The sequence below is a fragment of the Henckelia pumila genome, unplaced genomic scaffold (genome assembly GCF_033568475.1).
Source record: "Henckelia pumila isolate YLH828 unplaced genomic scaffold, ASM3356847v2 CTG_477:::fragment_1, whole genome shotgun sequence".
NCBI lineage: Eukaryota > Viridiplantae > Streptophyta > Magnoliopsida > Lamiales > Gesneriaceae > Henckelia > Henckelia pumila.
In genome coordinates this window covers 1-19,715 of record NW_027331840.1, presented here as the reverse complement: position 1 = coordinate 19,715, position 19,715 = coordinate 1, and the positions used below count along the sequence as shown (strand labels likewise).

Sequence of the window (19,715 nt, the reverse complement as noted above, 5' to 3'; positions counted from 1 at the left end):
TAATATTTCCTTGAGACATTTTTGAAGTAATATGTGTTCTCAATGACGTAGTGAACGGTTTCTCACAGACGGCGCCAAGCTGATGTAGCCAAAAATCACTTGTACTCAACACGTTGCTTCCGCAAAGTCCGGAGTATGAATAAATCCTTGTACGTTCCCTTGGAAGATCTTCAGTGGGTTGTTCCTACGTCACAAAACAAAGTCAGAGGAGCCGGGAGGGTTCCCGGTGAAGGCACTCCGACGCTCAAGTCAGTTATTACTCAAGGAATAATAATCGAGAGTAGAACGATATAGTGCTAAAGAAAGTGTGTACCGTAATAATGAGGTGACTTGAGCTATTTATAGATATTCGGAGAGTTTCACGGGCTTGAGCCTTGTATGGGCTTTTTTAGAATTCAAAGTCTGCTTGATTTAAATATATATAATATTTAAATAAGCTTGGGCCTCAAAAATATTTGGAGTGGACCTTCATGATTGGGCTCAGGCCCAGTTGAATTTTTAGGTGTAAACTATCAGTAGTAATGCAACGTACGAAGACTGGCATTTTTTTTTATCTCTCAAAATCATTAAATTAATTGAAACTAATTAAATGCAAGTTGGGTATTTATATTCCATTCCACCACAATTGGATAAGACTTTTTCGATAAATTATCACAACACGACCAAACTAAAGGTTAAAACGTAATATCGATGATCGTGACATTGACACCACACAAACATGTCCAATAAAAATCAAATTTATACAATACATGTTCTCTGATTAATTTTTGGGACAAAAAAGAAAGAAAGATGAAAAACTAATGCATTATTGTGTCATTAATTATATATTTTGATTTTAAAGCGAAAATATAATATTATAGAAACTAAGCAATAACACAGGAATTGGGGTTTTCTTCTGCAGTTATGTAGTATCCATGTTGGGGTGCTATATAATAAGGATGAGTAAAATTATTATTATTATTTTTGGCGCTATCAGCTTGGTCGTCTTTCTTCTTCTCTGGTTCTTTGGATGGCCCCACCGTCACCAATTCAGTGTGCCAAAACTTTCTCAATTTGGCCACCACTTGAACTGGATCCACGTCTCCGATTACCGTTAATTTCTTGTCCTTCATGTTCATGGCTAGAGATTCAACTCCTACAATACAAATTTTATTCAATAATCCTCTCAAAAAAAAAAAATTATTTAATAATTAAAATTATATTAATTTCTTTTCTAAAATATCTCTAAAACATGCACACGCGCGCGCGAACACATACACACTTACCAGGGAGGCCAGAAACTGCCTTCATCGCCTTCTGTTTATCTTTGTCATCACGAAGTTCTAACTTCAACACCACTTTCTGCCGACAAAATATTATAACCAATGTTAAAAACCAAGCTAGCTAGAAATCTCCGGTTATATATCGATCAAACAGAAAAATAATTAAAAATAATATTTCTAATTAATTGCCATCAAGATCATATCTTTCATATCAAAAATAGTTGAAGCAACCAAGATTAATCGACTACTGCATTTCTTCTTAAGAAATCATTCCTAGCTAGTAAAATAAAAGTTATATGTATGAACTAAGGGACTTTAAATGAAAGTTCATCAAGTAATTATATTTCCAAGATCGAATAAAATATGTAAGAAATCATCACCTTAGACATGTTAATTATGTATATGGATGGCCTCGATCGTACGTACGTTGAAGGGAAATGATGAGTAAATTATGTAGCAAAGTGGAGAGTAGTTTACGAGAAATTTCTTGCCACACATAAATTAAACTAAACTGATGTGGGAGCTGCTGCTATTTAAATTTGTCAAAAATTCTCTTACCCACACAAACAGCGTATGGAACAAGGAGTTTTGGACTGAGTCTTCATTGACTTTGACTTTATAAACTTTTGGGATTTTGTGGGATATTTTTTATTTGAGTTTTGTTTTGGGTTAAGCAAGGAAGGAATGATTAACGGAGAGTGGGAAGTAACTTGGAATGAGTCTGCAGATTTATTGAAATATTAAGATAAATTAAACACAAAAATTTCTTATGAGATGATGCATGCCATATGTAGATCAGTTTTATAGCTCGTGTAAAAATATTAATAATTATGTCAAAGCATTACTTTTTAGTTTTTACTGTAGATATAATCATATCACGAGTATAGATTCATAAAATCATTTCACAATATGCTTATTCTTATCTATACTTACTATATATAAAGAATATGTTTATTAGATAAAATGAAACCCATCTTTTTTGTTTTTCCAAAATTGTCCTTATATGATATAGATATTACACTTTTGTTTTTTTTTTTAATATAAAAAAATCTACTTTTCAAATTGTAATTTAATCTCTCGATAATTTTTACAGCTATGTCATTTTTCTTACTTAAATACAAATCAAATTAATTAAAAAGAATTATACAAACACGTAACACGTGCATCGATAAAACCAAATGGAAAAATGTTATTTACTTTGACCGAAAAGCATCGCATAATGTTCACACTGGGCACACTTAAATAAGTAATATTATTCTTAACAAAGAAGTTTGCTTAATGATTCAAATAGTTCATATGTCCTATCAGAATATTGAAGCAATAAATGTTGTTTATTGTTTCTTCGAGTGTTTTCGACTTTCGTGTTGCACTTGTAAATAGTAATATAAAATTCAGGAATATATAATATATTATTGATTAAAAAAATGTTGATGAATGTGTGACGACAACCACTTCTCTTTTAACTTTTCCAAAAACATAAAGTTTTTTTTTAAAGGGAAAAAAACATATGGTCGTTAAAATTTCTGAACCAAATAATATCCATGTCTACGGTCAAAAAAAGTCGGCTAATGATTTTAAAGAATGACAAATTCTTGTTATTTATATTATATATTATATCAAAGAAATCACACCTCAATACTTCCACTTCAAGAAACACCCCTTTCCGTTTTCCAACAAAAGAAATTATTTTTTCTTCAGTTAACTTCTCTACTGTTTGATCAATTTTACTAGTAAATAATTCACACTATTTTACTGAGAAATCCATTATCTAGCTTTTATAAACTCATCCACACCTTCTCCCAACTCGACGCGGATCAGACCATGTACATAGACACGAATATCAGAGCCTATCCAAAATGTTGCAACTTTGTCGTCAAATGTCCCAACAGTATCATCCACTGTTATTATGGAGCAAAGGATTAGTCTCACTAAATTTATATGATTCGTAAAAGAACCGTCTTGTATCGAAAGAGCGATGCAGCGTGCAAGACGTTACTCTTACCATTATCCCCGAAGAACTGCATCCGAACACTCGGAATTTCTGGCTTGAATTCATGGCTGCAAGTAAAATGTATATTTCATCAATGACAAATTTAGTTTGCTACGTTATTATTTACTTGTCACTATCATCGCATAGGATATGGAATATTGTAAATTCATTCCATCAAGCGAGCAATTGAATACTCTAGAAATGCCAGCACTTGAAATAAAGAAGAGAAAAAGGATCTTCGGTCACCGGAATACTGGAATTATGATGACAATGGAATTGGTTATTGGGTTTGGAATGATGCTGTAGCATTGGTTAGGCTGAAGAGTCGATTATGGCGGCGATTGGCTGAGTGAGAGTGAAGGGTGTGTGGTGGGAAGCTGGTGTTGCTCTGCTGCCATTACAGGTTGGATTGTCATAGTAAAATCGAATATCTGTTGTAACGGGATATATTCAATATAGTACATTTGGATCAATATTCTGAAATCTTAACCATTCCAATCACACATGTCTAAATACATGACCATCTAAAGTTTTCTTACGTCTGTAATAACATGTTTGAACTTCAAGATTATTGACAGGCAAGTCGTCCGTCGGAAAATCACAGGATGAAACGTACTCGTTCCCTTGATCTGCTAGCTTATCACAAGGCCGGGGAACGACACCACTCGAAATCCCTTCAACATCCGTGCAGTTCCATTGAACTTTTTTGGCTTTTGTCGCCAACTGGATCGTGACATTAGATATACAGATTCCTGTGAATGGATCGCCTGGGATACCCTCTAACCTTCCAGCCATGGTCACGTTTTCGGCCACCACGTCCCGGTAATTGATGTTCTGAATAACAGGAAATGCATTCGGGTCATAGTTATTGTCTGCATGGGAGCCGTAGTTACCAGTCATCCAGAACGCCCATTTCATGGTTTTCATCGTCATTCCTCGTACGTATATGTCCTTAACATAACCACCTCTACCGATTGCTGTCTTGATCCTGATTCCTGATTCGGAATTTATGGCAAGAATGTCTTCTGCCCGAACATCCTGAATTCCACCAGACATTTCACTGCCTAATGCAATCACAGCACTGGTTGGAGAAATGCAGGTGAGTCTTCGAATGACTAGTTGTTTTGTTGGCATGCCAAAAGCTATCCCGTACTCATCCCAACCGCTCTTTACCGCGACACAGTCGTCCCCAGACACGATGTAACAGTCCTCGATCCGAGTATTTGTGCAAGAATCTGAAGAATTCAATACAAAAGTTATACATCAAAACTCATTTATTAGTCTACTTCATTGCAAGGGACACACTTTGAGTACGCTTTAATCACTAACCTGGATTGATACCATCAGTATTTGGAGAATTGACAGGCGCGAGAATTGTGATGCCTTGGACTATAATATTGCTGCATTTTGAAAACAAGAAATCATTTTTGCTTCATCAGTTCATGTTTGTTAAGAGCAGGGTATCATATTCAAGAAAATCAAAAAGCCTTTTCTTCCATACCTGCTATATACAGGATGAACATTCCACGAAGGCGAGTTAACCAAGGTCAGATTCGATATCAGAATAGCATCCGAATACATGATCTCAATCAGATAGGGCCTTGTGTATTGCAGCTCTCCCTTGTGGAACTTGTCCCACCAGGATTGACCTTGCCCATCAATGGTGCCATTATCGCCTGCAAACGGAATCGAAAAGCTTGTGTCACAGTTCAAACATTAGGCGATCATCTCTATATACTCAGTTTATTTCATAAGACTGTCTTGGATTCAGATTCTTGCCTGTTATTACCACATCGGTTAGGTTGGTACCAAAGATGAGACTGATGTATCTTCCCCCCTCGGTGTCGCGTCCTCGACCGTAGGATGGGAGGGGTTCTATTACAGTCCATTCACTTTCATCCTACGTTTAATTCATAGGATGAAATTGAGTATACTGATCAAATATTAAAAACACTATTCCTTATCATACAGTAAAATTTCCTTTCCTTTTGCTTCGCTTGGTTTTGCTACCCATGCTTTGACCTTTGAGATACAGTTTAAAAAACACAAAGCAATTTTACATATTGTCACTTATCAATTATTAACACCCAAACTTTGACATTAATTTTTCTTGTTATAACCTTTAACATCACTAATTAATCAATTTTTTTGACCATCTTGATCTTAATATTTAACTTAGTAAATCAAATCATTTCATTGACCAGCTTCTAGCATTCCACTTTTCTCTGTTTTCTCGGGAGCACTAATACGCCTTTCATGACCCGTTACTACAAAATATTAGCATAAGAATAGTATCTTTGTATTATATCCCACGGTCTAATTGTAAATCATATATATTTTATGAACCATACATTTTCAAACTATATAAACTATTTTTGCTGACATTAACTCAACTAACCACATTATTCTAAATAATAAACAAAAAAAACGTTCATTTATATTTATATTTAAAAATTTTAAATGGGCATCCACAACTAAACAAACAAAGTTACATCAGATCCTCGGAAGATTCACTCACTCACTAGTCACTAGTAGGTATGGCAGGGGATGGACACGATCATTTTGAAAATAATTTAAAATATAATTCAGTTTTTATTATCATTATTATTTTTGAATAAATAAAAAACAAAAAAAAAAGATAGGAAGAAGACATTTAATTAAATTCAAATTCAAACAAATAAAAAAGATTAATAATAAAATGGAAGGTATAAAAATAAAACCTGGGAAGCAAGAAGAACAGCTTCATTGTGCAGAAAAAGGGTGAAATGGCTGGTGATGTTGAAACTTCCGGTCAACCATTTCCCCGGCGGAACGAACAGCGTCGACCCGCCGTCGGATTCAAACTGGCTGAGATAATCGACGGCAGCCTGAAAAGCCTTGGTATTCGACGTCGTTCCATCTCCCACGCCTCCGAAATCCGCCAACGAAGCACCGTGACCCCTGCAACTCAGAGCGCAGTACTCCAAGTCATCCCAAAGATCTCGACCCTTCACCAAGTTTGATCTCACCACAACAATGGCGGCAACAACGAGGATTGCTTGAATTACCTGAGAAGCCGGCAAAAATCGCAACTTTGAAATGGGAATTCATTCGTTCGTTAGAGGAAATTCAATTCAATTCGATTCCATGAAAAAAAAAGAGGAAGAAAAGGAATTCACCTTGAATGTTTTTGGAAACTCCATGATCGATGAAAAGTAGTGGCAGAGTATTGTTGAGGGAGGGAAAGCAGCATTATATAAGCCCGCCGTGAACGTCGCAGGCCATTTGCTTTATGGTTTGCTTGGAAAGGTTACTATTTCATTTACTTTCGTTAATTTGAACACTGTTTCATAATATTCAATTTCAAAATACTCCGTTTGTTTTAATTATATAATTTATTTTTTTTTATTTAATTCAAATATATAGTCATATATCATATTTAATAATATTTTTTATATTTTTTTGTCAATATACATCTATTAACTATATTTTAAAAATTGTACAATCATTTTTAAATCCGTTAAATAGCTAGGGACAAAAAAGAAAGTTTATACAAAATTTATTTTCCAATTATTTTTTTTTAATTTGTGTGAAAAAAATAAAAATATATAATTGGAAGGAAGGAAATATGTTTTGCTTGTTTCTACTTTAATAATATAATAATAATTAAAATAGCAAATATTTTGTGATTAAAAGCAGTATATTCATCTAAACTTACAAATACATTAAATTATAATCTATAGGTACCAAAGTTAATAAAGCGTAATAATATGAGAAAGGAAATGTAAAAGTTACTAGAAATTAAAATCTTAAGTTTTTTTTTATGTTTTTCTTACCCTAGAATATAATATTGTCAAGACTACGTTATATGAACAAATCCTTTTTAAAATTCCAAAAATTAAACAATTCTTGGACGGCAATACATACATGTGATGTAACGAAAAGATATGGGTAAATGTAAGAGAAGTGCAAGAAACAGTTTCAACCTTTCTAATCAACTTCCCACAACAATTGCAAAAGCCAAGTAAGTAACCTTCCTATAAAAATATATTGTTTTTATGATCTAATAATGATTGGTTGCGTATCAGAATGCTATCTATACAAGTAAATTCAACACCAATTCATTGTTGTCAATCTTTAAGAAAATAAGAGAGTTGAAGAAAATGTGCATTAGACTCCAAAATTGATTAATCAAGTGTCAATTTTTTTTATTAACGAGGAAACCTAACAAATCAATGATTACTTCTTTTTTTACAAAACAAAACATAACCCACGAATTAATATCTCTTAATTATCTCTTCTTTTTTTTTTCTTTTTTTTTTTTTTTTTTAGTTTCTAAGGACCTTAAAAAATTTAAACTAATTAAAATCCTTAAAAATATTCTCGGTGGAGTTTCGAGGGTCGGCACAAAAATGAGTTAGGTTCTATACCATTTCGGACTGTTGTTATTGTTTATGTATTACTCTCGCCACTAGAAAGTAGAGATGATAATTACAATCTGCATTTTTATTATTTTTATTCTAAGCAGGTGCAAGTTTCGCTAGGAATTGTTTAGATCCCAATGACCGAACATTACATTTCATATCACAAAATAATTAATTCAAAATATAAATTAATTCTATCTCTAAATAGATATCTATACTCTATATTAAGAAAGAGCACTTTAACTGGTCTCTTGGTGTACTCAAACTCAAATTGCAAAAAAAAAAAAAAAAAACCTCCATAAAAGTGTCAAATTACGAAAAATGCATATCTTATTAAAATCAAACATTTTTAAAAAATAAATGTTATATTATATACACACAATACATTATATTACATACGCAATGTTTGTGCGTTCGTTAGTTATTTATTATGTTAGAATATCTAAGGTATATCATTAATGAAATCCTTTTAAGTTCTATTGTATATATATGATACTTGGTTTTTTCATTATAATAATAGAATTAATTGTCACATATTCACATATATGATCTTATATGTCGTTAATTTTGTGAGATATATATTTTATTCAACTTGATCAATAAAAAAATATTATTTTTATGTCAAAACTATTAGTTTAATTTTTATTATCAATGTAAATTAATTCCGACTCATGTCATGAATATAATCTCGCCCGTGAAACCAGCTCCATATAGAATTGTGAAGTGATGGAAAGAGGGCTTGGTGGGACATGCAAATGTATATAATTGTTTTATTGGTTCCAATTATGTAAAATACATGTCCCGTGACTCATTCTTGGTCACACGCCACAATTTACAATTTCCAACTTCCACCAATCAAAGCATTCACGGGTGGATTTGTGCACTAGTGGATATTGGTCATCACGAGGGATGGGGACCATGCAATATATATATATATATGCAATAATTATAAACACCAACACAAACGGCTAGTGTTTAATTATTCTTCTTTATTTTATTTCCATACAGAGAAACAAAAAAATATTGGATTGAGTTCATGCTAGCACAAGTATAGTATCCTAACACTCATGAATCTAATAGTCAAAAATTTATTTACATATTTTTATAGAACCCAAGAAGCCAAATTAGTATTGAATCATTGGATATAATATGATAACACTATATGTATATTAACATACATCTCACCAACCCACATTGCGATGTTGGTGGTTAATTGCCCTTGAATTTTTAATACAAAGCCATTCTTACTATAGCCCTTGGCTCTGGCAAATATACGAGGGTGTTACTTGGGCCGGGGTTTAATCTAATTAGCCCATATTGAGACTCTTCGATTGATAGATTGGGTCCGATACTGCCCTATTTGGGCCTCTTGTTGGAAGCACCAATGAAAATCATAGTTAATTAGTTATCACACCGAAAAACCACCGTTTAATTAGTAACTAAAAGCCTTTTCTCAATTATAACATATTTTTGTGGTGCGTAGGGATTTTTAATTTAAAATTTTTCAAAAATATGAAATAACTTAATTTTTAAGATGCGTAGCTTATACTATGAAATGGTAAAAATAAATAATAAATAATATGAAATATTAACATGAATTTTTCTGACATAATTATTAGAATATTCAAACTTAAATTTAAAAGTTAATTCTATTCATATCCGAATTAAAGTTTCAAGCCAATCTCCGAGCCATTTTAATAAAAATATAAATTCAAGCTTGTGCTGAGATATAACTATTTTTTTAAAAAAATAATTTTATTATTGTTCTCTTCATCTAAGAGATATTTTATGTTATACCTGAAGTATTTATCCTTTATGGTCAAATGTTGCCCTTGAATCATTAACATATATGTCAACTTTAATAAAAATATAAAACACCTACGTGATCTAATAATATTAGAATAAAAAAATAAATACTCCAAATATAGCATAAATTAACACGTGTGTGTCAAGGTGAGCCCTATCCAAACTTTAACAAGTGAGCACTTTTAAAAGTAATTTTAAAAAACTAAAAATAAAATAAAAGAAGTGCATAATTACATTTTGCTGCACTGTACGAAACGAAAAAGGGAAATAAAGTAATTAAAGAGATTCCTCCTTTGGATGTCAAAGTGCATTAATTTACTGGTACCAAAATCAAAAAAAGTTTTTCAAAAATTGACACGTAACCGCTTCATGATTACATACTTACAATAATTAGCGGCCCGACAAGCATACTATTTCTATTTATTTAATAACTCAATGATATGTATGTGTTTGGTCCATATAAAGAAACTCATATAATAATGATACATGTCACTTCAATTTTAGGTCAGATTTTTGAGTCTATGTGTTTTCAAATTTTAGTTTTAATATGTTGTTTTTTTTTTATCTAATCTTACAAGTTCAGTGATTTGTACACATGTCAATAATATATCACTAAAACATCATTAATATGTCACGTAAGTACTGTCATGCAAAAAAAAAAAAAATAGAACACAAATTACCAAAATCGCCAAAAATAAAAAATAAATAACTAAAACTCAATTTTGACAACCTTGAAAATCAAAATTGAACAATTTTCTATATATATAAATATGTAAAATATATAGTTAATTTAAGTTGGTGTCACATATATATTCGATCGGTTGTAGTGCGTATACACGGTACTCACACGATGCATAGAAAAGAGCAAACATGTAGGAGCTGAGGGATGTGCCACATTTTCCCTATATGCTACACACAATTATATGGCACGCACTACATCTTCAAGAAGCCTACACATGCACACAATATGTAACTAGCATATACGTATGTAATATATTAACCATGGACTTAGCTAGGAAGGAAAATATATATAATAATAAAAATTATACATTAAATTCTGTCTCATTTCTACTTGAGAGGGGATCACCCCTACTCGCCTCTTATGGTTTGCCTTTGCTTAATTTACATCCATCTTTGCTCGAAATATCCCAGTGGTCTCTCGAGCACCGAAACACAAAGTTAGACTCATGCCCGGTACAAAACTCCTGAATGAGGGGCCGCGGGGTGGCGGTCTCGCCCCCTCATGCGGGTTCTTTGAGTAATGAATCATGAAAATGTCCGTTGTTGAAGCATTCTAATGGAGTGTTTATCGTCTCTAAAAATAAGCAAGTATAGATTTTACTAGGAACAAATGAGATGTTATAAAATTCGATCTTCTATTAATTGTTTAAACATGTATTGCTGGACTGGACTCAATATATATGTAAATATTATTTTGCAAAGTCTTACCTCTTTCGTCTCATTTCTTTCCTGATCACAATGGGCTCTAATTTCCTCAAAACTCAATAGCCAAGATGGTTCCACTTTTTATCCATGTGAATCACTTTGCCATGCACCTCAATTGATCTTAAACTATATATATAAATGTGTGTGTGTGTGTAACATGCATAGTGATATAAATCGATCACAACATGCATTTCTACAAGATACTCTATATATGTTCTTTGTAATATTTCTTATATTTGCCATTAATTCCTTCCAAGTTATTCATTCTTGATTCGACAACAACTGCATCAATTCATAAACCGATGCTCTCCAAGTCATTTTTCGGACTATATTTCACGGCTACTCGAGAAAGCACCAAGCCAGGAATTAGCAGATGGCTAGCTCCTTTGGTAATAATTAAGTATTAGCACCCGATTCGGATATATCATATATATCATTGGTGCTGCATTGTTAGCAGTTCATTCATAGAAATGAAGTACAGCCATTTCATATATATCTTGTGCAATACTTGGTGCTGCATATATATTATGTTGCATTCATTATCTATTCAAGGTGAAACTCCAATATATGTGAAGGATTAATTACATACGCAATCTTGTTTTCATACCATTTTCCATTAGAAAAACATTCAAATACAAGAAAATTCATTAAAGAAAACAAGTCTAATTAAATATATATCATAACAACCTTTATATATATGTGTAAACACAATCAACACAACTCTCACTTAATGACAGATTTTTACATACGTACACTTTAGTTTATTGTAGCCCACCAAAACAAGCAACCTCCAAACCACATGTATAGTAATATAGCTAGTAATTTAAACTGTCAAATGTGGAACATACTATAATAACCTTTGAAAACATTGATTTTACCACGTTTGAATACCAAAAAAACAAAAAGGGTAAAAAAACACACTTCCATTCAACAATGAACCACCAACACAAGCCAAACCCTAACCTAAATTTCACAGCTGTAAGAAATCGAGTCTCATATTAACCCTTGTTTGATCATCAAAGGAACACATACAGTCAATAAAGCCTTGTTTGATCATCTTGGATAAAACAAGGGATATAACAACCTTTAAACCATATTTCCAGACTTATCTCCAAACAGGTACCCCAAAGATGAATCTCCACCGGGAGCAGACTTGACTTTTGTTGATGGACGACCCTATATATATAATTGCACAGATAATAACAAAAAAAAAGCAAAAGGGATTTATTTTTAAAAAAAGTACAAATATATATGATTGATAATATTTAATCTTTAAAACTACTATAGTACTTACAGTGACGAAGTTTCCTGAATTTTGGCCCTGAACCCTAGGATAGTTGTTGGATGCATTAGCTTTGTTCTGAGAAGATGGGGATCCAACAAGATTTTCTTGAGGCTTTTCGATCTCTATATCAATCCCATAAGGCGGCAAAACAGCCCCCGGGGACGGCGGCGCCGCCTCCTTTTTCTTCTTGTCATCGGTACCAAAGAGATAGCCCAGAGAACTCTGCCCACCTCCATAGCTTCCACCTCTTTTCATGATTTTATATTTATTTAGTGAATTAAATTAATCTTCTTGGAATATATATATGTGTGTGTGATTAAGCAAAGGAGGAGGAGAACTGGGGAATTGAGCCTATATTTATAAATAATAATTGGAGATTAATTAGAACTGAGAGTTTATTATGTGCATTGGAATCTTTGGCCGTACAAAATTGGTCTTAATTTGTCCATTGTCTTGCATAGTTATAAACCTAATTGACTTGAACAGTAAGGCATTTGGTATGTGTTTAAGAGCATCCGATGCATTCAAATATATCTATAAAAATAGTTTATTGGAAACACAAACATACATATCATGACCCACAACAATTAATAAAATATAAGTTTAAAAAAACTTTTATAACCATGTTTGGACTTTATTTTTTCATCAATTATTATGGTTGATTTTTTCAATATTTCTCATATTTTATTCTTTATTAATAAAATAAGGATAATTTGGATGACTGAATTTGAGGTCATTTGGTCTCAAATCTCAAATCTATATCTCAAAGTCATGGTATCCATTTCATTTTTTATAGAAATAAAAGGCAAAATGGGACTGTGGCAATACATGAAATATTAAATTAGCAGCATATATACATATATATAGTTTATCTATTATCACATAATCAAAAGTCATTAACTTCGTTATTTCCCTTGTAAATTAAAATTACCATATCAAATACAGCATGTATTAACTTATGTGAATTTTTTTTTTTTTTCATAAATCAATCAATCGTCGACACTTTGTAATTGCAGTGGATTTCAACTTGTACGATGTTACTAATTAGGAGGGTTAGAATTAGTGCAGGGTTTTGGGTGTGACATAAATTTACTTGATTTTGATATGGTAATAACATCGATTGACAGTATATATCTTGGAACATGCAACACATAGTTATGGCCAATAAAGTTAGTTAGCTAGAAGAATTGAAAGAAATCGACCCAATTGGGGGCAGACTGTTTGAATGTTAATAGTTAACATGCATATACTTAATTTGCTAACCACATATCTTGAAGAGCCAAAAAAGATATAAAATAGTGGGGGATTGGATGAGCATATACAGTACTAGTGCATTAGAGATTTGGAATCGCAATTATAGTTTTTATTGAGAATCTTCAAGAAAAATAAAGGTGAAATATGAAGTATCATATAACTATCAAAGCTCGGTTGGAAGGGAGCTTGTAGGCCTAAGGTATCCATTATTAATTTCACACATGAACAGCCTGTTTATATGTATAAATTGGGCATATGGGTTACATATACTGACAATTGGGCACTAAATATTTTATGTTTAGACCCCAATAATGTTTTAAAAAAAACTAATCGAAAGTTCGTGCAAGATTTATTATTTTTTAATATAAAAGTGAAACTATATGCTCGTGGGGGTTTTAATAATCACACAATCTTGAATCCTGGTCTCCGGCCTAGAATATTTTAGCAATATTCACCAGATACACTCTTGGGGTATATATATATAATTTTGTTTCCCTGCACACTAGTGTGCAGGAGTTTTGTGTGCATCTCGTGATGTTCGCGTGAACATCTGAGATGTTCACGCAAACATCTGATTTTTATTTTTAGATGTTCGCGCGAACATTACGTGGTGTACACAAAATTCCTGCACACCAGTATACAAGGGATCAGTAGTGTGCAGGGGATCAGTACTATCTATATATATCTATATATATATATGGGGGAATTACTATTTTTAACCACCGCAAGACTATTATATCATCATAGGTTACAATTGGATGAATGAATTTAGAGTCAATATTTTCAAATCCATAATATCACAACTATTAATTTGTTTGAGTAAACCACTCGACAAGGGGTTCAAGTTCCAAGTGGTTAGTTTTTTAATCATTGTGGTGGATTTCAATCAAATCCATCCCAATGTATTAGATAAGTACTTTAAAAAAGTTTTAAATTTTTTATAAGTGAAAAAACTCAAAATATATTTTTGAAAAAGATTTTTGTAAACAATTTATGAAAAATTGTTTTTTTGGTCTTTTATATTTGTTATTTTGCGATTTCGATCCTTTATATTTTCAGATTTCAGTTTTAGTCCGCTATCTTTGATTTTTTTGCAATTGTAGTCCTTTTTTCTGATGTAGCATTGATGTGACACCAATGCAGTGCTGATGTGGAGCTGACATGTATAGTGTCACGTAAAAATTTTCGATGAAAAAAGACTAAAATTGCCAAAAATCGAAAACATACAGGACTAAAACTGAAATATGAAAACATAAATGACCAAAATCGCAAAATGTCTAACATACATGACCAAAATTGCAGTTTTTTCAAAATTTTATGATTTTTTTTAAAGTTGTTCTTCAATCATATTTTTCAAAAAATAACTGTGAGGATTTTTTTATGTTTTATAATTAAAAAAAAATAGGTCATATGAATAATAAATCATAACCAAGAAAAAAAATGAAAATTAAAATTTTTTATAAAATAATTGTCCAAACATTTTTTATATTATTTTTAAATATAAAAACGGTTTATATAGAATAGTTTTGTAATCGCATATTTATTATAAAACAAATTTAAAATTTTGTTTATATTTTTTAAAATATACTTTCATAAAAACGTTATATAAAATATTTTTCCAAAACAAATCCGAGATATTTCAACTTCTTTCAAATACTCCCTAAAAGGCTAAAACCCCCCGTTCCTCCGAATCCAAAACGCAAACCATAACAAATTTGTTACGATTGAAAATGTATTTTAAGAAAATAAAACTTGTATCTAAAACTTTTGTAAGGGAATAGGGGTTGCACATAAACTGTTTGAGGTGTTGTCACAAGATGTTGACCACACCTACAATAACACCTTGAATAACTTGCAGCGGAATAAAATTAAAACGTAAATAAAATAAACAAGCAACCAAATAAATAGACTCAATATGATTTAAGCAAGAGTATAAAATACTCTTGCAGCGTCTCAGGGCAAAACATTACTAGAAAACAAATCAAAGAGTTTTACAAACCCTAACACTAGTGATTATTGTAAAATTCAATTTTTCAAAACAATTGAGAAAATAAATCATAAAAATAACTCCTAAAAATTTTATTCAAAATAGAATAAATAAAATAGAGTAAGGAGTTAAAAAATCTTGATGTCAAAAACTTGTATAGTCGAAACACTCTTCAATCAATGATCTTCAAGTGTTCTTCAAGCATCAAGTAACCTTGACCGATTTGAGCTTTCAAAGATCTTCAATCCTTCTGTCAATGTATGTGTATGAAGCTCTTGGAAAATCTCACGGTCTCTCTCTATCTCTCCTTTCTTGTGAACGTCTATCTCAAATAAATAGACAAAGAATCCTTCTTCAATATATTTCCTTGTAGGCGTAGGATTCATATGATTTGATCATATCAAATCTACACAAATAAAGAAAGATAAATATTAGATATGATATGTTAAATATTCTAATCAGCTTATCAATATCGCAAACAGGAAATAAATACACATAAATAAAGATTACTTCATGTCCAAAAAAGGCAAAAAATATTTAATAAACTCTTTTTTCAAAATAGGATGATTTTAAGAAATAAAATATTCATTTCAATCTCCCCCTTTTTGCCTTTCTGGACAAAACATATTTAATTAACAAACATATCAACTAAACTTCCCCTTAATCAAAACTCCCCCTGAATAGATTCTCCCCCTAAGTATATCCAGAGGTGTTGTCGCAAGATGTTGACAACATCTAGCTTATGACACCTTAAATCAGAAACCATAAGAGCAAGGAGAAACACAATCAAGAAATCATATCAGAGTTAAAACCACATAAAAGACAGTTTTGATTATGATCAGGAAAAAACTAAACAAATAATAAACAAAAATCTAAACTAGCAAAACCAACAAAAAAAAATAAAAACGAAGATTAAAATTGATTGCTCTCAGATTCCAGCTTCTCCTGCTTCACTTTCTTCTCCCCTTTTTTGTTCAGAAGGGCTAGCTCCGCTTAGTAGTGATTCATAGTGAGCCTTTAAACCCTTCATAATAGGCTAGGTCAAGCCTTTGCTTCTGCAATCTTCTGCTCAGCATGCACCAATTGAGCTTGTACGAATGCAGGATCAGCATCATGAGCAGTAGAGGGGGGTACAAAACAGCAGTGGCAGAGGAGGTGTTGGCGTACCTGCCACAACACCTACGGCATCAGCAAACTCAGACCAAGAAAGGTCTATCTTCCGATTTCCTTTGAGAAAGCAGGTGCGATCTTTAGCAACTCTCCTGAAGCAATAAGTGCTTCATCATCATCCTTCTCAATCTCTTGAGATAGCAACATAGAATAGATGAGTGATGGATAAGACAGCTTCAATTTAGGTTGAGCACCATCTGCAAAAGCCATGACTGTGTCAAACACGAGTCGGCCGTAGTTGAATGCAATTCCAGTGCCAATAGAATACAAGACAGGGGCTTGATGCTTGGTAACCACACTGGAATTTCGGATGGAGTCCAAGTCTTCACACTGCAGTTTTATTGGAGGACAGATGTTAATAAAGAAGTGAGCTTGGTTGCTGACAATTTCTTAGGATTGAGCTGGGTAAACAGTGACATGTCATCCAGTGATGACAGATGTCAACTCATCAGTGGTAGGCAGAGCTGGCAACATCATATGGCAGGAGTTTGAAAAAATCCATTTCTATTAGAATGGCAGGGCTGAAAGCGAAGATCACCCCATGCACATAGACTTTCCCTTACCTTCCATGTATCTAGGATCCTTCACAGCTTCAGTGAGATTGCAGTAGAACTCACGCACCCAGTTTCTCTGTAATAAGGACCAGCATTTGTAACAGTAGACAAATATGTATCTTTACCACCTCAAAAAATCTTCACCATGTTTCTTGAGCTCCATAGCTCTCAAAATCCAATGTTAATGCCTCCTTCTAAGAAACTCTCGTTCAACATAGTGCTCCCAGCAAATCAGCAATCTCCTTGGAGTAAAAAACAGCATGAATAGGACGAGTTTACCTAGTATTCTTCGCACTAAGGTGTCGTCCAGGGTGTCGGCAACACCTTCCTCAGCACCTTCCTCTTCTTGTTCAGAGTCATCAGAAATTGGACTCTTCTTCCAACTCCTTCTCTGCATCTGAATCTACACTCGATAATCAGAGCTGGAACTATCAGATAGGGATTGAGGGCGGTGTCAGCAAATTCTGTCGAGTGCATCTCCCTCGTCTGGTTCATCTTCAGATTCTGGGACAGGAGCAGTACCAGTGGATGTAGGCTTCTTGCCTTTAGACTTCTTCATTTTAGCCATGAATTGGGCTATTGACATTTCTTCTTCATCAGACAGAACAGGAGGTAAACAGTAGAATAGGTACAGAATACAGGTGCAATCTGTCTCAACAACAGTAGTAAGCAACAAGTGGAGTTCCTGATTTCAGTGGACTCACTCTCAGAGGAATCACTTGATGATTTACTTTCAGCGGCAAAAGGAACCAGAATAGCTTCATTCCAATACCGGGTTCTTGGGTACTTGAATCTTCCCCTTTTTCGGCGTTAACAATGCTTGAAGTCTGCATCAGAGAGTTCTCATCCCAGAGGTGAATTCAGTGTCCACCAGAGATGGTCTTGATGGTTGATCCTTTTCCACGGTAATCTTTTGGAGGCAGTGTACACTGGGTTTGTATCCAGTTTGTCTCTATGGATCGGCGTGGGTGGGTGGGAGTTAAGGGTTTCGTGGGCAACACCTAATATTCACCACTCTCATGTCTAGTAAATTGCTCTACATCGATGGCATAGTGTTCAGGCTCTCATCGGGTTAATCTGGTTGCGATGGAGTTCCATGAGGCCCAGGTTCCTCCACCGGCAAAAACGGAATGATTAGGCATCGCTCAACCGACAGGGTGTGGTGTGATGGTAGGTGCCAATGACACCTTCCGCAGCATCTGGTCGGAGAATCCTCTGTATCTCAGAACGAATATCATGTAAATCAAAGTAACCGTTTTACCTGCCTATTAGAATGTGAAAGACGTGAACAGAGATAGAAATTTTGAGGCATATGGATAAAACTGGAAGTACAGAGGATACAATGGTGGCGAAACAAAGCAGAATAGGATAAAATATCTTTCCATTAAACAGATTAATGCAACACTTCTTTAAACATATAAGGAACCAAATCGTGTTCCTATTGACATAACTCGGATGGGGGTGAGAATGGCCCTAACGGGTTAATTTTGAGCAACATCTCCAAGGTTAACTATGAGGAGAAAGTGTAACAAATCCGTTATTTGAAAGGTGGGTTTTGCAATGTTAGCGCTCCCCCCCCCCCCCTCTATCCCCTTTATCCCCCCACCCCCCCCCCCCCCCACCTCCAATCTCTTCGATTTTCTCCGATAAATTTACGGCCCAAATATTTTCACCAAATAAAACCACAATTTCAATCCTCATCAAGAATATAACGCCACTGAAACAAAATCCAATCACATTTCAAATTCAAAAAATTCAGAAGGATAGAGGCAAAAATCACAAATTTTGTTCGATCGGAATTTTTAACCTTTTGGCTTAGTATATTCACAAATATGCATGCCCTAATTATGTCTTAAAAACAGAGTGTGACATATAAAAATAAAGGCAATTTTTATGCACAAATAAAGGTTGGACAAGTGAGGTGTTATCCAGGGATGTTGGCAACATCTCCCAGCAACACTTCAGGATTCAAAAAAATTAGTTTATCCAATTCATTATTTTTGCAGAAGTGGTAGCCTGCACACTAAAGGAACGATCTTCAAATGGACCCCTTTAGGTAGATTTTTCATTTGCTTCTCATTATCAATCAAATTTGATGATTGATTCAATTTAAGCTTCATCATTTTTTTTCTTTTTTATTCTGAATATACAAAGTCACTTTTCACTTGGGACAAGATCATGGAATACACGAACGTCCCTCCACTACTTCGTGACAAAGTCAGAACTCTTCTTTGATTAATCACATTAAGCTGTAAAAAATTTTGATGATAATCCTGAGTGAAAAACTAGTCAATGGTTACAAAGTATCAACCACATCACAAAACTGAATGAATGCATGAATGCAATATGCCTAAGATCCTAAAAATGCACATGCATGAAAAGGTGTTGTCACAGGGTGTTGGCAACACTCCTGATAACATCTCGGTTCTGTCTATAATGCACACATACTGAGAGACTTCCTTAGACTGGAAAATCTCTCAAAATCCAAAGCTTTTGTGAATATATCAGCTAATTGGTTATTAGTTCCAACAAACTCAATTAAGATCATGCTTTTCTCG

At 33.4% G+C, this 19,715-nt stretch overlaps 3 protein-coding genes across 5 annotated transcripts; all 3 read right to left on the bottom strand.

Moving 5' to 3' along the window:
- Positions 1-790: 790 nt before the first annotated feature.
- On the bottom strand, positions 791-1,792 carry LOC140872733 (heavy metal-associated isoprenylated plant protein 39-like). Its single transcript, XM_073275612.1, has 3 exons — positions 1,643-1,792; positions 1,266-1,341; positions 791-1,135 (listed from the first exon to the last, which is right to left on the bottom strand). The coding sequence occupies exons 1-3, from the start codon at positions 1,649-1,651 to the stop codon at positions 864-866; spliced, it is 357 nt and encodes a 118-aa protein (XP_073131713.1). The 5' UTR covers positions 1,652-1,792; the 3' UTR covers positions 791-863.
- A 1,247-nt stretch (positions 1,793-3,039) lies between these two features.
- LOC140872732 (probable polygalacturonase) lies at positions 3,040-6,532 on the bottom strand. 3 transcript variants are annotated; one of them, XM_073275610.1, is made up of 8 exons: positions 6,411-6,512; positions 5,973-6,323; positions 5,032-5,152; positions 4,754-4,928; positions 4,582-4,652; positions 3,792-4,487; positions 3,265-3,320; positions 3,040-3,160 (listed from the first exon to the last, which is right to left on the bottom strand). In XM_073275610.1, exons 1-8 carry the CDS (start codon positions 6,432-6,434, stop codon positions 3,110-3,112), a joined length of 1,545 nt encoding a protein of 514 aa, XP_073131711.1. In that variant the 5' UTR covers positions 6,435-6,512; the 3' UTR covers positions 3,040-3,109. The 3 variants fall into 3 exon arrangements, with proteins under 3 accessions (XP_073131711.1, XP_073131709.1, XP_073131710.1); XM_073275608.1 differs by having other exon boundaries at positions 3,108-3,320; XM_073275609.1 differs by having other exon boundaries at positions 3,109-3,320; positions 5,973-6,299; positions 6,411-6,532.
- Positions 6,533-11,612: 5,080 nt separating this feature from the next.
- On the bottom strand, positions 11,613-12,599 carry LOC140872801 (protein SPIRAL1-like 5). The gene is made up of 2 exons (XM_073275695.1): positions 12,202-12,599; positions 11,613-12,083 (listed from the first exon to the last, which is right to left on the bottom strand). Exons 1-2 carry the CDS (start codon positions 12,445-12,447, stop codon positions 11,994-11,996), a joined length of 336 nt encoding a protein of 111 aa, XP_073131796.1. The 5' UTR covers positions 12,448-12,599; the 3' UTR covers positions 11,613-11,993.
- Between the last annotated feature and the right edge of the window lie 7,116 nt (positions 12,600-19,715).

Coding starts and splice junctions, on each gene's coding strand:
- LOC140872733 (XM_073275612.1), bottom strand. Junction 1,136..1,265: donor GGCAGTTTCTGGCCTCCCTG/GTAAGTGTGTAT, acceptor TTTGTATTGTAG/GAGTTGAATCTCTAGCCATG.
- LOC140872732 (XM_073275608.1), bottom strand. CDS start 6,434: ATGGAGTTTCCAAAAACATTCAAG. Junction 5,153..5,972: donor CTGTTCTTCTTGCTTCCCAG/GTTTTATTTTTA, acceptor AATTAAACGTAG/GATGAAAGTGAATGGACTGT. Junction 4,653..4,753: donor GTTCATCCTGTATATAGCAG/GTATGGAAGAAA, acceptor TTCAAAATGCAG/CAATATTATAGTCCAAGGCA.
- LOC140872801 (XM_073275695.1), bottom strand. CDS start 12,447: ATGAAAAGAGGTGGAAGCTATGGAGGTGGGCAGAGTTCTCTGGGCTAT. Junction 12,084..12,201: donor ATTCAGGAAACTTCGTCACT/GTAAGTACTATA, acceptor TTATATATATAG/GGTCGTCCATCAACAAAAGT.